Here is a 17,661-nt window from a genome sequence, read left to right as displayed (position 1 = left end):
AATGACTGTTCTGAAGGTTAAATCAACTTTTTTTCCGTTTTTCCGCTTTCCGTCGTTATCTTGAATTTATAATAGGTCAAGTTTTGTGTGGCAAAAATTTGAAGCTCACAATACAGTAGAAACATTTTGTAACATGTTTCCTGCAAAACGGATTAGTGCTGGTTCAGTCCAGTGCAGTTCTAGCTTAAACACAGAGTCCAGCACAGAAGGCACAACACCTGGAACGTGGTGTGTTTTAATGAAACACGTTGAAGATACAAACCCTAAATGGAGGAGAGATGACGCTAATTTAAAAAGGCCATTAAGACAGAGGTGGAGCTCGGGCTCTCATTGGCGGGAGCACAAGTAGGTGGGCGTGAAGGATCGAGGGGGGGGGTGGACAGACGGAGTTCCCTCCAGTGAGCCCCTCCGCAGTCCAGTGCGTAAAGAGCGCCTGTCGGGATCACTGTTTCCTCTCCGTCTGAACAGACCTGCGCTCTAAATGAAGCTTGGTTCCTCTCCGTGACTTGTTCGCCATGAGCTGCTTGGATGTGATGTACCAAGTGTTTGCTCCTCAGCCTTATTTCAGCGCGCACAGCCCCTATCACCACCAGGTATGGAGCACCGCCTTTCTTTGCGCACTGGTTTAAAAACGGTTCGTGGACTCCTGAAAGTGCAGACGTGTTAGCATTTGGGCTTTTAAAGTTTAGGGAGCAGCCAGTAAAACTTATTTATGTACAAGGTTTGGAAGTAAATAACATAGCTGTAAATCCTTAACGTTTTTTGATTGTCCTCCATAAATATCAATCAGTAAACTAATAAAAGTGAATTAATCCGGTGCGTAAAGAGTATTTAAAACTTTCTTTTCGGTCTTTGTTGGCACTCTAAGGTTAAATATAAGTCATCTGCTTCCACAAGAGCGTGAACGGATTATTTGTGCCGTGTCTTCTGAAGAATTTTAATCAAAAGAATGGGAACTGTTTATTATAGCCTTATGGAATGTGCCATATTTCATGCGCTGTATAGTTCACACAGTTTGAAAAGAGTTTTTGAGAGTTTTTCTACAGCTGACCTTTTTAGGTTCCTGTCAACTATGACTATAAGGTTGAACTTTCATGTTTCAGATAATAATATGAACAAGCAGCACAGTGTTTAAAATGTTATTATGGCACGTTATGTTTTGCAGCTTGATAAATGTCCTATAATTATCACTGGAGCTGCCACATTTCAAAGTGTCAGTATTTGGAGAGCAGCAGGTTCTGCAGTGAGGTTTTACAGATTTGTTTTGACTTTTTTAAACCTAAACATGACTCGTGCTACATTTTCTAACCTCCATAATAAGTGTTCATTACAGCAGCATATTAGTAAGTACAAGAGTGAGGAAAAGTACATAAAGCAATCAGTACTCTACATGCTAATACTTAAAGTGAAGGGACTGTGAGTTAAAAGAAGTGGTGAAGTGCTAGTTGCTAAAGTTCAAAATCACAATAATTAACATTAATGCGAGAAAACCATGATTTTTTTTTTGTTGTCATCTGTTTCAGTCTGTGAAAAACTAAACAATAAAGAAGCATTCACTTCCCTCTAGACACCTGGTGCATCCAAAACAGATCATTTCAGAAACTGGTTGTTGGTTTTTATTATGACTACGAAAAACAAGAACAGAGCAACACAAAACACACCTTTCCTTTTTTTTTTTTTTAGAAACTGACCTTTTATTCCAAAATGCAAGACTCCCAAGACAGCGGCAGCCGGCTCGTCCCCCTGGGGCCCCCGGCGATCAAAGAGGAGTACAAGGAGCAGCCGCCTGGAGCTGAGTACCTGAGCTCCCGCTGCGTTGTCTTCACTTACTTCCAGGGCGACATCAGCACTGTGGTGGACGAACACTTCAGCCGAGCGCTCAGCCAGACGACCGCGTACCCCAGCTCGAGCAGCCACAAGGCTGTAAGAGGTGTGTATGTTGTGTGTGTATCTGCGTGTCAGAGTTTTCCTTCATTGCATTGTCAGTGTGAAAAGGAATTATTTTCTTTTACAATTTTGTAAATTTTAGTTTTCTGCTGTTGTGTGTTTGACAGTGGTACATTCTTCCTATGATGTCCACCTTCTTACACCAATATTCTCGTGGAAAAATTAGGAAAAAACATTTAGAATTGCAATGGCCAGTAATGGTTTTTCCTTTTGGTGGCAGGTGCACATTTGGATTGAAGCTTCTGTTTTCTTTGAATTCGATATTTTCAATAATAGTTTACAAAATGCCGAGATTTATAATTGAATTGTCTTAGTGCTATTTAAAAAAAAAAAAAATGTTGGGGGATGTTGGTTTGCCAGAGACAGTAAAAGAAATCAGGTGTATCTGTTCCTCAGGCGTAGAAATACTACGTCAAAGAGAAGGAGTGAGTGTAAAAAAAAACACCCTGCAGTACATTCAGTAGCTCTTCTTTTATATTTTAAAGTAACTTTAAACATTTGTCTTTTATTTTTTCCTGGTAGCAACATAATAAATCTGTAGTTGCTCAAATTGGGGAAGTATTAACAATGAACAAACTTGGGTTATTTCATGATTCCAGCATCGTGTCCTCGTTTAAAATGCTGCACATGGGTCTAAGAATACTTTAAATCCATATCACAGGTAAATATATTTCCTAGAAATGTCCATTTAGTTGCACTGTGTGTGTCACAGACGGAACCCGTGGTTGATTTAGAGCAGCAGAAATAACAGGATGTTGGAATTAAGTCATCATTGGTTTGTAGCTTAGTGTAATCTAGTGACTTCTCAATCCAATCGTCAACAAGTTTAAATTCCTTCAGCATTAAATGTCTTTGACTTTTTACAGTTTTTGTTTGGTCTATATTTGCTGATATTTGGTCTATATATGCAACGTCCACATGAATTTGAATGATGACTGCTGTTTCTAAAGTTTGAGACTGAGCCTTCAAACTTCTTTAAATTAGAACCAGCCAAGAGCTGTGGAAAGTTTCTCTCACCGAATCCTGTCTTTGCAGATGGATCATTCCCTATGAGCCAGAGAAGTTTCCCTCCGTCTTTCTGGAACAGCTCCTACCAGACGTCCGTCTCCTCCACACTGGGCAGCGCTCTCTCCGCCCCCCACGCAGAGCTCTCCTTCCCTGCAGACCCTTACTCCTCCGCCTCCCTGCACAGCCACCTCCACCAGCCCACCCCGGACACCTGGCACCCTTCCCACCACCACCACCACCACCATCATCACCCGTACTCGCTAGGGAGCGCTATAGGAACCCAGAGCTCAGCATACTCACGTCCAGGGGTCCACGAGATGTACGGCACAGCGTTTGACCCGCGCTATGGCTCGCTGTTAGTGCCGTCAGTGAGGCCTCATCACCGTCTGACGTCAGGTAGCTCCGTACCGGGGCCCAGCGCCTCTCCCTGTGACCTCGGGGGGAAGGGGGAGTCGGGGACGGGGTCGGCCTGGAGCGGTGCCTTCACTGGAGCTGGAGCAGAGATTGGACTCAATATGGACACAGGTACCGTCAAGTCTTTAGGTCATAATCCATTTTTTTTAAAGCCTGTTATAGTCTATAGAAAAATTCTTTTAGTTGTGTTTTCATTATTGTGTAATTATCTGGCAAAAAGAATCATTCTTAAGAATGAGCCTTAAACATGAGTCTATGTGTGGGCAGGTTGCCCTTTCAGAGCGGCAGCCATGTTACTACATGGACAAACTCTAGTGGGATTTACACGTATTTGCTTTAGTAACCGACGGGCTGGAAATGTTCTGCACTGTGGTCAAGTAAGTGGCTTCTGTTCATGGTGTACAACATTATGTCAGTGAAGCACCAATGGTAACCAAACCAATTCTTTCCTATTCCTATGATTTTCTTTTTGGCTTCTACACGAATCGGAAATAAGATAAAAGAAGTTTAATATCTTTGTTGTTTTTGAGCTGGATTATGGTCGTGACTACTGGTCAGACCTAGTTGGTGCTGACAGTCAGTAGAGCCTGTGTCAGTCGTGACAGAAATGAATACAACCAGCATCAGCGAGAGATGACGTCAAAACTGGGGGACAAACCTGCTTCGTTTGAGTCATTTTACCTTAATTTCCGTGTATAGGCTCTGCAGTCAGCATCGTCCTCACCTGTAAACATAAACACAGGATCTGATCTTTTGTTCTTTTACATACAACTTGTTGAGTTAAAGGATAAAAGTTCCCAGTTTTTTGTTCCCAACCGCTTGTTAAGTGTGTTGCCGTTCTTCAGGTGACGGCTGCTCCCAGACCGTCAAAGCGTAAAACTCTGTGACGAGCACACGCTTCATCTGCTGTGCACGGATGCTTTACAACATGTTGTTGGCTTTAAAATGTCTCCAGTAACTGTCAAAATTCCAAACATATGCGTATGAATTTGATTGTTTTCGAGTGGCTGTAGCTTCAAAGTAGTCGTGAATCCAATTGCAATATGCTTGGTTTCTTTAGATAGATTAATATCTAACATTTGCCCAGAAAAGGGCAGAATAACTGCAAGCTGAGGATATATTACAGTCTGTATACGTGTATCTGGCGACGATAATTACAGCACGAAGAACAGACATTTATTAAGTCTCAGGGACTGGAGCTAGATTTGCTTTGACTATCAACTGAAAAAACTGCGAATCAAGTGGGATGATTACAAATGTTTACAAGGTTAACGAGGTACAAGTGTGACTGCACACGGGGCAGCGTTAATTGAAAACTTGATTCCAGCCACAGACGGGATCGCGCGGCTGGACTTGAATAGATACCTGTGAAAACTGCCAAAAGCGAGATAACACTGGTCCCAGTTGGCGGCTGGAATTGTTAGACCATTTCCATACTGCCACATTGCAGCTCGCCCGTCTGCCTCTTTGAGTTGACATTGAACTTGGCCACCACCTGTGGAAAAAGAAAAGCACATCCGTTCCGAGAGCTAATGAACATATGAGCCGCAATGGAAAAAGTTCCTTTGCTATAAGTTCCAGATGAAATCGTTCGGCGAATTCGTTCGGCGCGGCCGCGAAACAAAGTAACTTCAGTGTGAAGAGCAGAATTGAATAGAGATCTGTTTTCCTGCCTGAGATCAACTTACCACAAGTGGCTTGAACCAACAAACTGACTGTCAATCAGCACCTTAACACCAGCTGTCAACTTCCTTTTTGTGTTGCCGTCTTGCTTTCATCCCTCCTGTGCCGCAGGCAATTCCTCCTGCTTTTATCCACAAGACGTTTGTGCTGCTTTTCCCTAATCTGCGCCTTGTTTTGCATCTCTTTCCTTCCACTGCCTCTTTTTTCTTTTTCCTCTTTCCTCTCAGGTCTGCAGGCACAGGATAAGAGCAAGGATTTGTATTGGTTTTAGAGACTGCTGAGACTCTTCCCCCACCTTCTCTACTTCTTCAGCTGTAGCCTCTTTCCTGCACTCCTGCTCTGCTCTTTTGCTCTGCTGCTGTTATGAGATGACTGACATAGAAACTGACGACAGTTTTGTGCTGTAACGGCTTCTGGTCTACTTGCAGCTCTGTGTTACGGTGGACTGTGCAGCGGCAGCGCAGCCCTGCTGAGCTGAACGCCGACAGAGCAGACACAAACGTGGACTCACAGAGAGAAGAGGGAATGTGATCTTGACGGATGTGGACAAAGAGAAGACTCTTTGTGTGTCTGTAACAGCCAGGGACAACATTCCTAATCTGGAAAAAGTCTGGGGACAGATGGACAGAGACACATGTGTTGTCAAACTCCAAAGACAAGTGCTTGAATGACTTGGCAGGACTTGCCACACTGGGACAACTGGGCTGCAGACACTGGGAGTGTGTTATGGCTGGAAGGAAGGCTGTGTTGGCGTTGAGGAGGTCGCACAGCAACAATGTGGTGGACGGCGAAGGCAGGAGGAGTCCAGACACTTCGGGGTGCACGGGGCATCGCTTCAGTCGCAGCAGGAAACAAAACGCACGCAGTAAAATCGACTCTGAAGGTTTTAAATAATTTCACAAAATGAAACAGCCAAACAAGCACAAACGTCATGTGTCCGAATTCTATACCACCCACATGCTCAAAATTAATATAATCTTACTCGTTCTTTTTACTTTCAAGTGTAGTGCTGTGTACACTATTAACCCACAATGCACAGCACGAAAAAAACACAGAAGCCACTGACAGCTGTAAAAAAAAAACATATTTTTCCTTTTTGCTGGCACAGCTACAGGAAGATTGCAAAAAAACAAAAACAAAACAAAAAGTAAAGGAATATTATATTTTGTTAGACCTCACATTGCAGGTTTAATAAAAAATAAAACAGAAAAGTACATTAACATCCTCTATACCAACTACTACACAGCAAACTGTTCACTTTAAAACATGACAAGTTGGTTCAACTTTAGTTTCTTTAAAACTTAATTACTGAAAGATTACTTTAATTACTTAAAGACCTCAATAAGAAAAACAGGTGTGAGGGATATAAAATGGTTTAAAAAGTTCAGTCGCCCTAAAATTCCATGTTCACGTTAAGTTAACAATACAATCTTAGTTGTTTCCAGTAAATTTCTGTAAGTTCGACAGTGAAGTTTAGACTTGGATCACAGTTATAGGTGAACACGGGCTCAGTTCAACCATTCAGTGTCAGATTAATCCGCTGAAACTCGGTGATGTGAAAGTGAAGACGCAGGTTTAAAATCTATCATTTTCAGTGCTTGGCATGTTGAAACTGTCCCTGAAAGTCTTTCTAACAGAATCAGTTGCTCCATAAAAAAAGCTAATTTCAGCAATTTCAGTAACTGGTTGATTTAATGGGAAAATCTTGTTGCATTGTGGAGCTTTGTAAGGTGTGATTGCTCACTACCTTTTTGCATCTTGACAATATGGGTAAATAAACATTTAAATAATGGGGAAAAAGGAGGAAATTAACATTAGACTTTGAACTCGGCATGTTTTGAAATGCTGTCAAGCTACATTAATAACGACACAATAGACTTTTTTTTTTGAGCTACAAATCAGCAAATCAATGCCTGCTGTGAAACACTGCCTCTCTCCCTTCAACATTTATGCCTTTGGTTAGAATTAAAACGCAGGAGACTGAAAGCATTCGTCCACGCTGAGCGTCTTCAACTTGTAGCCTGCAGCTGATACTCTGAGGATGGATATTTCTATGACATTGTGATAATAACCGGAGCGACCACCACCACATCCTCGACACCGAACCCTGGAGAGTGGACTAGACTGTGGCTAAATAGTTTGAGCTGGACGGTGTTTGAAACATTTTCTAGTGAGAGCAGACGGAGAAACACCTCCAGCACAGTGTCAACAAAAGAAACGCTGACTTTACAGCAGCGGCTGCTGGTGAAGAGAGAAAGACGAGAGAACGACGGCTATTTGAAGCCACTTGACTCGCTCCCCTGCAGCTGTCAACGACAACTGCTCCTCAACTCAGTGAACACACACACACACACACACACACACACACACACACACGGGCCTATGAACTTAATAAAGGGAGCATTTAGTGTGAGCTGGATCCTCCTCTACTGGGACAACTGCTGCGATAGAAGTGAAAGGAGCAGGAGACGCAGCCTCACACACAAGTCCAATAGTAGTTTATGAGCTTATGTGTGCAGCCATGTGGGTGTTGCTATACTTAGAAAGACCAAACCTTCCAACCGCCATTGATCGTTTTATTGCACTTGAAGTGGCTACTACTTTTTACAAGACCTGGATAAGAACTGGAACTATGTTGCTAGATGATTGCAGCTTCATTTTACCTTTTGTCTCTGTGCATTTGACTTCAGAGTTCAGACCCAAGTTGAGTGCACACATTATTTATTGTGTCATAATGAGGCTCAGTCGGACGCACGTGCATTTGAGAATTTAGTCAGCGTCAACACCTCACTGGGTTTCTCTGCCTGTTGATGGACGTTAAAGATCCCCAGCTAGAGACATCTAACAAAGCCATTATGCTCTGTGTGAATGAATAGAAACACGAGGGGCTGTCTCCTAATGAAACATAGTGAAACACCATAAGTCCTGCTGACGAGAGCTTCGCTCCGTCTCACAAACTAAATGTGGAAATCTAGACAGTTAATCAGGGGGATGTCGAGCAGGATATGTGTCCACATGAAATCCCACTAAATCTAATCTCAACTAGGAATCTGAAGCTGCCGCTCCGACTCCCACTAGCCTCCTCCATCAGCTAAGAGTCTGTCCTTATCATCGTTTGCTGCGCTGGATGGTTGTGTAACACAGAGGAAACACGTTCACAACAGGTGATCTATTTATCACGGGAGCGAAGCAGAGGGTGAAAATATGTCACAACTGCCAAGAATTAGAGATGATAACGAGCTCAAAAATAGTAAAGTCTGAAAATAACCGTCTGAAAAACAGATTTGGACCTGAGAGTGGGATGAACTTCACAGGCAACATTTTACAAGTAAAGCATTAACTGATTGGCATCAGCTGTTACAGCTGCTTCCAGCCGACTGGAAACGCTAAAACATGATTCCTGGTAAACTGTTCAATGTTGGGGTTAAACTGTAGGACATGATTAAACTGTAACCAGTGGAAGATGATTGTAAGTATAGGAATACAAACATGTGAGTGTGTGTGTGTGTGTGTGTTTTAGTGTAAACCAACTCTCTACCTGACTCATGCTGCAGCCATTTGATTTTTGAGGACGTGAACTGCTCTGTCGTCTCTGTTTCGTTTCTTTCAGGTGCATACTGTAAATCGCTCCCAGCATGCTGCGGTGTTCTATGTGAAGATATTAATATATGGCCTAAAGTGTTGTCCCTGTCGCTCCAGTGTAAAGTCTTTGTATGTATTTGTTTTATGCTTGTAATTATAAAGCGACAGCATCGGCCTCAAAAATGTGACTCTCTCTACTCACTGGCTGCTGTGTGGTTTTCTCAAAGCGACGGCTGCAAAGAAGTGAAGTCTGCTTCGATATAATGGCGTAAAACATTACAGCATCACTGCTGAGTCAACGAGGCCTCGTTTGAGTCATAGCAGCCGCACAAACACATTCGTGTTTGTTTCAACACTCATTCACGTAGTTTCTTCAGTGTAAGAAAAGTTCATTAAGGAGCCAATAAAATGTGAAGAAAAGTTTCTACTTATTACGACTGTACAGGCTGAACACGATTGACATGTCTTTCCATGACCTTCCTGGTAATTTGTTTGCACCAGTTGAGGGTGGAACGACTTCCATTTTCACAGTTTCTTTGGTGCGTAAACTCCCAGCAAACCTCCAACCATCTGAACAAAGGACTAATCAGCCACGACGATTGAAAGCACCTGTGTCTGAAGAAACCTAACATTTCATTTATTGAATAACAAAGAATCTGATTCACATACCTGATTCTCAGGATGTGGGATCACAGAGGGAAATCTAACAACTCTCGACCTTGTTGATAAAAACCATTCAATGGATTCTGAGGTCACCAATATTTTTAGTGCACAAAGACTAGTGTCTCCAGTGTCCTCAGACTCATTCACGCAGATTATTCAGAGGACCCGTGTCTGACGGATGTCTTGTCCACATTTAATGTCATGACACTTTGGTTCGTCATCTACCTGCCGTATTAGAGGATCAATACGTAAACTCATGGTGCTTCGATGATGCTTGTTTGGGACACAAGCAAAAGAGAAGGTTAAGTGATGTAATATACAGGTCAGAACGTCTGTGGGAGGATGAATGTGTGTGAAAACAATCTTTTCCCACAGGAGAATTTCAGTTCGAAAACATTTCCCAATATTAACCACACATTTATTATCGCCATCATGACGAATGTCCTGCAACGTTAAAGCTACAGTGAGTGACTTTTAGCAGAAACATAATCCAAAACATATCTTATTGTACAGTGGCAGCCAGTTCTCAAGCCCGAGGCGTCAAAACACGCTGCTTTGCACAGTCCCCTCTGCTTATAATGCTGACGCTTAAGGTACCTGTTCGTGTTGATGCTCGGAGCTTTTAGTCTGGTCACTTATAGAAACCCTGGCGGTTCAGTATTTGGTGCCTAAATCGATGATGTCAAATAAGAAGAGAAAAAAAGCCTTGTAGGCTGGAGGACTATTCCACGGGGGACCAGGGTTCAACTCTAGTGCGAGATGTTGTTTCCTTTATTGATTTACTGTTTCACAACGTGGAGCACGTGGTTCCTACAGTAAGAAGGTACGTGTTGTCACTGTTTGTAGCATTTTGTAATTGTTCTACCAACAAGTTTTGGTGCCTCATCCTAAATGTAGTTGTTTCGTAACGTTGGCCTGAAGTTGTTGTCCCTAACACTAATGTAATTTTTTTCTGTATACAATGTGGTTCCTGTGCACGTTGGCATCATGATTGGAGGCTCCTGGATTATCCAATGGTAACGCCGAAGCGTAGCTGCAAGGAACATGCAAAGTCACACAATTTGATGCCTTAGGATGTGTCAATGTATCTGACACTGTGGGATTAAAATGTGTTGACGCTGTTGACGCCAACAGGGCAAAGAGTTTTTCAGATATTCCAACACTTTCTGCAGATTTCTGTTCGGCAGCATCCTCTTTTATTGAGCTTTTATTCTGAGTGTGAGGCGCTTTGCTCGAAGCCTCTGCTAGAACTGGCTTCAGGAAGCACTCGGCTTTTGTGCATCAGTGCAACCAAACTACGACGGTTCCCTTAATCATGACTGGATGATTGTTTCCATGGCTACAATGATCATGGATGCTGCCTTAAAAAAGGATCAGTCCTGTATTTTATAAGATGCACTTACAGACGGAGGGGGACAATCGACCTGTATGTTGACATTGTAAATTAAATCTCAAATTGTGAATCTAAACTAAATAATGGACACACCTGTATATCTTTTCTTTGTGTCATTAATTGATTATTAATTAATTGAACAAATGCTTTGATGCCAGTTTTTCATCTCCTCGGTGGACATTGAAGTCATGGTCACATCTGTAATGAGTTTGGTGCAAAATTCCATCTTGGGGTTTATATAAACTGATTCCTTGCTGAGTTACACCGCAGGATAAAAATGGCACATTCAGGGGGTCGAAGCCTTTTTGCACAGAATTTTGTCCCTCATCGCTTACACAGAAACCACACCAGGAAGATGGCTTTTAATGGCCAGTATGATGAAACAGGTCCGTGTGGACCTCTGACTGTTGTTTAATGACTGACTTCACAAACGGTGGCTCTATGCTTTAGCATTCATAGAAAGGGAGGACAAAGGCTGAAAGAAAAGCGGCCAAACAAGACTCTCAGTTTCAACCATGTGTGCTGTTTCTCAGAAGCTGCACAGCGTGTGTGTGTGAGTTTGTTTCAGTTGAGAGCGAGACAGCTGTAGATTAATATGTGCTGCTGACTCGAGCGACGACGGACAAGAGGAAGGTGGAGAGGTGCTCTCGCTCTTTATCGCCGTCGATACTCACAAACGCAACCTCTCCTGTTTTTTTATTTTACTCTCTCTTTCTTAGCTTTCTTTTTTTCTTTTTTCTCTCGACAGCAATTAAAAAAAAAAAACAAGAAGACAAAAAAATAAAGCGCCCGTTCACAAAGACGTGAAAGTGAATTCAGCTTTTGGCAGGGGGAAGGTTAAGGACAAGAGCTGCTCTTTAATCAAAGCACACACACACACACACACAGAGGAGACGTGCTTTGATTCATTGTTTCGGGTCAAAAAGTTATTAATGCTGTTATTTTCAAATCACACATTCAAAATACGGATCTTTGTATTTTTTCATGTTTGTGCATTGACAAAGTGAAGACTGAACGATAGTGATGGTGGAGATGGTCATTTATTGGGGAACCTTGTGTATTTTCACACAAACACATACGTCAAAGATTGATTTACTTTTTAGGTCAAATTAGAAATTATTTACATTTTTTAAAATCCATTTAATTTGACATCAGAGCAGCTCAAAAATGTAGCCTGTTGTGAGTTACTGTGTTTTTTTTTCCCTCCCGTGATTTTATTTTCAATAAAAATATACTTGACACCGACACCGTCTTCTTTTCCTCTTTCTTCTTTTCCTCTGTGTGTAAAACACAAAAAGCAGTTCCAAGTCATAATCTTAAATGCTGCTGCTCTATATTAAAAACGTTCCAATGACAAAACATAGCTTCAATTTCGGAGCAAACACAAACACAAAGGTGAGTGTCGACTGTGACTGGTCACTAAAAAATACATCAACATAACAAGAAATTGTTATTTTCTATCGTTGCCATGCTGAGCTCCAATTGTAATATCATGATCAATGAATTATTTTTTACACCAAACTGGTCCTTGACAACTTTTATCATAAACAAAAATTATCAATGGAGACCTAAAACAAACTAAAACCGAATAGAAATAAGAATAAAAACTTTAAGAATAAAGCTAGAAATAGTGAAACACCTGGTGAAACTAACTAAAACAAAGTTAATGCAACAAATGAAAGGTGTACAATTTGTTTTACAACTAAAATGTAAAATCATAATCACACACAGACACTTGTTCTGCTCACGGTTGATGTGTCGGTCAGCAGCCTGGATTAGCTTGTTTGTCTGTGCTCCATTAGCCTCACTGTTGTCCAAAAACTACAGAAAACACATCTGATATCGGATTTATTTTTTTAAATAGTTTTTGCACAACGTCAAAAGTCTACAGGACAGACAGACGACTAAACTAATTCAAGTCACATACTAACGGACACTGAACATGAGCAGCAGCAATTAAAGGGTTTTAGTGTTGAATGGGTGGATCCTCCTGAAATGAGGAGGCAGGATGAACTGTGAGGGGATGATGTTACTTAGTTCCATTGTTCTGCAGGCTTTGTATTTATTTAACGTCCCACTACAGCTACAGTGATCAATAGATCTATTGAATCTCATCACGATCCCACTCAACTCGCTGGTCTCCCCCCCACCACCCCCCACCAGGCCTTTTTTAGGCTTCAGAAGAATGTGAAGCTTGTTAATGCATCTAAGCTCCAGAGCAACTTGTTACCCCATTTACTACACATTAACAGCACATTCATTCCCAACACTCCAATAAGCTTTGGCTGCCAGCCACACACACACACACACACACACTGAGACACACACACTCATTTCAGCTTTGAGAGAGATGTAAACTGGAGACAGCTTTCACACACAGCACAATTATAATCCACACGATTGTTATTTCTGTGAACGATATTTTAAAGTTGACATAATTTTAATCCAGTTTTTTTGGGGACGTCAGGATTATTTTGTTGACGGCTGTTCCAATCGTGTTTAGTTAAACGGGACCCCCTCAAATATATCAACAAAAACAGGAAAGCACAAATACATTATGAAACTCTAATATGAACAGAAAGATTGGAGAAAGAAAAAGGAACGTGATCTTCACCACCACAATTTAAGCTTTGTTACACCACATTAGTTCTTCCTTAAAGCTGCCCAGACATCGAAAGCTTCCAGAAGTTTGTTTATAATCTTAGAAAACTAAAACTGGGCTTATGAAATCGTGATGATTTCTAGACCCCCCAGGAATTTGCAATATAATCCCAACAGCTGATGTGAAACATTCCAAATCTGTTTGATCAGTGCATCTGTATTAGTCCCTGAATGTCATTGCAGAGCTGCAGCCGACTGTTTCGTTATTTCACATTTTACAAAGTGTAATACACCCACAAAGACAAATGACATTTCAGGGAGGTTTTATTAAGAGATTGGTTCTTTGCAAAAGTCACTGCTAAAGACCGAGTAAGTACATTTTCTGATGTTCTGCAGTGGAGAATTTGGTAAATGTTACTCCAAGAAAGTAAGTGTGTGCAATAACTATAGAGTTATTTAATATCGTTTTGTATTGTTCCTTTCTTTAGCTTGTATGATGCAGTAAGATATTTTTATACCTTTATGCTTATTTTTCAGCTTGTATAATAATTGTTTTGTGATTTTTCTTACAGCACGTATGTTGTAAATAGCTGTCCTTGTACATGTGTTTATTTTTAATATATTTTTATATTTATTTCCTCCGTCTGTACCTCGTGAGCAAATGCATTGAAATCTCCTTCATATGTGGACTCGTAGCTTGAATCAGTGACAATAAAGGTCTCAATCTAAATCTCAAACATGAGACTTGATATATTATTTTAACCAAAATTCTGATTTTAAAACGGATTATTTAACATTCTTATATTAGCAATCATAAAAGTACTGCAAACAGAAAGAAATGTATTGATGGAGGTAGGACAAGTACTTACATCCCTGCAGCTCTTAGTGTTTTAGCCTCTTTCAGCTCATTGTTTTGGTTTTTTACGCCACATTTACTATGGGAATCAGTCTCAACTGTGTTTTCAGCAGCAGCAGGCAGCTGTTTTCAGCTAGAACTGTCCTCCGCAACCGCTGGCTTAATGCAACAGGTTCAGGCTTGTTGTGTGGTTATTTCTGTGAGGCCTTTTTTTGGGGGGGGGGTCATTGCAGACTGATAATACTTTATATGATGAAATAGCTTTGGAATTTAAAAATAACTGAAGGCCTCAACAACTGAACATAGCGTAAAAATTATTCCTGCACATCAGTGTATGTATAGTAAAATATCCTGCCGTAAATGAGTTGTCAGTTTAAAGTTTATGATAATTACAATGCTACTTACTACAGTGGCCCTGTGACCTCAAAGCACTGCAAATACACAAAAACAACTCCACCCATTTGACAACACCGGTGCGGCATTAAGAAACGCGCTGCAAAAAGGCACCACACAGTGTTGCGGCTTTTTTCTAGCACATTTCGTAAGGCTGCAAATGGCTCTCAGGACCACCGTAACTTAAAGCCTATTTTGTCTTTGCCCTGCAGCAAGCGTGGTATGTGCATTTTAACATGACAACGTGAAACACACAACATCTCCACAAGCCAGCAGAAAAGCACCCAATTAAACCTTTCAGTTTCAGCGTTCACCTCTGCTCCTCCATCCCTCAGTCTATGATGTCTGTATTTGGAGCAGATCAGCGCTAAGTGAGGCTATCGGGTTTCTCCGTCCCTTGTCGACTGTTTACAGGAGCGACGGAGCGGAACGGCCCTTTAACAATGCAGAGTGAATCCTGCTGCTCCCTTCTGTGGCATTCTCAGCATTTCTACCACGGTTTGCTACAGTTCCTGTGACAAAAAGAAAAATATCAGTGTAAAGAGAGAGAGGGAATGATGGATGCTCTGTTGGAAACAACTCACAGAAAGAGGGAGGAAGAAAGGACGAGTCAACAGTGAAGGGGACAAACAAGGACAATGACACCATAAACAGTTGAGCATCAGAACAGTAAAGATATGTTTCTAATTGTACTAATAACATTTATTTGACATTATCAAGCCTATTCATCTGTGCTCTGTGATCATCGCTGTTGTCCAAGACAATAAAAACACTAACCAGACAAAGGGCTCAGCCCGACTTGGGGGAGAATTTATTTATTTAGTTCACACGTTTGCCCTGATTCACCATGAATCCATGGAGATCTTGTGCATGCGTAAAAAAGTAAAGGCATCAGGTCCTCCAAGCTTTGTACGCACAGGAGGTCATGTTTCCCTCCAGCGTGGCCCCTTGTTGGAAATATACAGCCTGTTTCTCGTTCCAGAGGTGTCAAAAAGCGTCACTTTGTCCAGTCCCATTTGCGTTACATGCTGCTCTTAAGGTCCCCGTTTGTGTCAGATGGACGTTCGGAGCTTTCAGTGTAGTTTAACAGAAACCCTGATGCCTCAGTACTCGACATCTAAAGCAGAACGTTGTCAATGTAGTGGATGGATGGAGTTGTGGATGGGACAACATGACACAGGAGACCGGGCTCAAACGCGAGACGTTGTGTGATTTACCCTGAAGTCACTTTTACTAAAGCGGTTTTGGTTTCTATTGATAACAGGCCCATTACTCTATACATACTCACAGTTTTAAATTCTGGGGGAAAAACTCCTCTAAAAGGTGCAAAACACGCAGATTTGTTGCAAAATATCAGCCTTCAAAATGCATCATATGTCAGTCCAATGCCTGCGTTCATACAGTTTAATTGTGTGCACGTTGGAATGCAGTTCTAGAGAAAAACTAACCAGCTGTCAATGGTACAACACTTTGGGTCAAAACGTGCATCAACAAATCAAGTGACAGGCACAATACAAAAAAATAAATAGAATGTTTGATCTATTTGTCAGAAAAAGCAAATGAACCAGCCCCGTGTGAGTGTGTGTGTGGGTGGGTGGGTGTTTAAGTGAAGGGACAGAATTTGGGGGAAACACAGCTGTGGTTCTTGTTACCCAGATGCTCAGTGCCAGAACTGTCAGCTTTGGGGTAAATCAAATCCTGGGACTGAATACACACAGACTGACTTTTATTGAGGTTTATTTACCTGCCACATGCTTGATTTCCATCGATTTCAACTTGAGGAGAAGTGGAAACTGTAACAGTGTGAACAGACTCACAAATTCCACTTTTTCTTCACACTGGTTTCATTTCACACAGTCTTAAATCTTACAGTAGGACTGAAAGATTATCACTGATGGATGCAGAGTCCCAGAGGAAAAATGAACTGCTCTTCATCTGCTCAGAGACAAAAGAAGTCATTCTAACTTAGGCCCCATTTTCTTATGTTTAATTGTTTTTTTTTTATCAAATTGTATGGAATTCACGGTAAGAAATAAGTGAGACGGAAGTCGTCCTTAAGAGTATGTAAGAGAGAGAGAGGTAGCTCCATTTTGTCTCCTTTGGATAAGAACAAGAGCAAATGTCTTTTTGAGACAAATTCATTGCTGGGTCAGTTTAATCAGTACCTAATAAACTGACAAGTAATATCGTGTCATGTTTGCTTCCATGTATGACTCAAGGATGACTCCTGTCCAGTCGATGGCTTTGAAAAGAAACATATCAGAAACATTTCTGAAAAATGTAAAAACTTTCCTAAAATCCTTAGAAATATTAGACAGTAGCAAAACAGATAAAAGTATTTTCTCCTAATTCTTTCCAAGTTCATTTCAACATAAAAGCAGCCAGCCAGTGATTTCCCAGCTGTCTGTGTGTTTCTCAGAGGCAGTGAAAGCTTGGCCTCCCCAGCACCTGAAACTCTGCCAACATTACATTGACAAGTCTTATCTGGGACGATAGATGGATCCCATCAATTGCCATAATTTTATTTTTAAGAAGGCAGACGCCTGGTCTGCTGTGTGTGTGTGTGTGTGTGTGTGTGTGTATATACTTCTATGGCTTCTACTTTTGTGAAGATGAGTATGTTGATTGTCTAAATGTGACAAACCGTCATATGTGTGTGCAAGGATTTAGTTCTGAATTAAGGTTTGGGTCAGAATTGGGGGCTAAGGAATGTTAATGAGAGTCCTCGTTAAGATAGAACTATATGTGTGCATGTGTTTGAGAGAGAGAGCAGAGGATCTGCAGACTCTTCCACAATAGTCTGGTTAAGTATCACCTCTTTCAAGTGTCAACAGCACCTCACACACTCAAATCACACACACACACCCACACACACTTGAACATTGCTTGGACCTCAGAATACTGGGAGGTAACACTAAACAAACAGACTTACCTGGACAGGTAACCTGAGAGGAGACCCACCTTGAGCCCCTTTTCCTCCATCTCCACCATTACCACCTCATTTCCTGCTTGAGCCCTACAAGCATTAACGAGCACCACTGGGCCTCAGGGTGAGTGTGTGTGTGTGTGTGTGTGTGTGTGTGTGTTTCTTAATGGAGCTGAGGACTTAACAGCTAGGGAA

The 17,661-nt window shown here is 41.5% G+C and overlaps 1 protein-coding gene across 2 annotated transcripts; it reads left to right on the top strand.

Annotated features, from left to right (window-relative positions):
- Positions 1–404: 404 nt before the first annotated feature.
- On the top strand, positions 405–12,129 carry vgll2a (vestigial-like family member 2a). Of its 2 annotated transcripts, none has more exons than XM_067482925.1 (4): positions 405–593; positions 1,684–1,930; positions 2,983–3,480; positions 5,280–12,129. In XM_067482925.1, the coding sequence occupies exons 1-4, from the start codon at positions 516–518 to the stop codon at positions 5,321–5,323; spliced, it is 867 nt and encodes a 288-aa protein (XP_067339026.1). In that variant the 5' UTR covers positions 405–515; the 3' UTR covers positions 5,324–12,129. The 2 variants fall into 2 exon arrangements, with proteins under 2 accessions (XP_067339026.1, XP_067339025.1); XM_067482924.1 differs by having other exon boundaries at positions 5,481–12,127.
- Positions 12,130–17,661: the final 5,532 nt, after the last annotated feature.

Source organism: Channa argus, chromosome 17 (assembly GCF_033026475.1).
Source record: "Channa argus isolate prfri chromosome 17, Channa argus male v1.0, whole genome shotgun sequence".
Classification (NCBI taxonomy): Eukaryota; Metazoa; Chordata; class Actinopteri; order Anabantiformes; family Channidae; genus Channa; species Channa argus.
The sequence above is the reverse complement of the archived record's forward strand: the minus strand, read 5'-3'. Positions and strand labels throughout refer to the sequence as shown.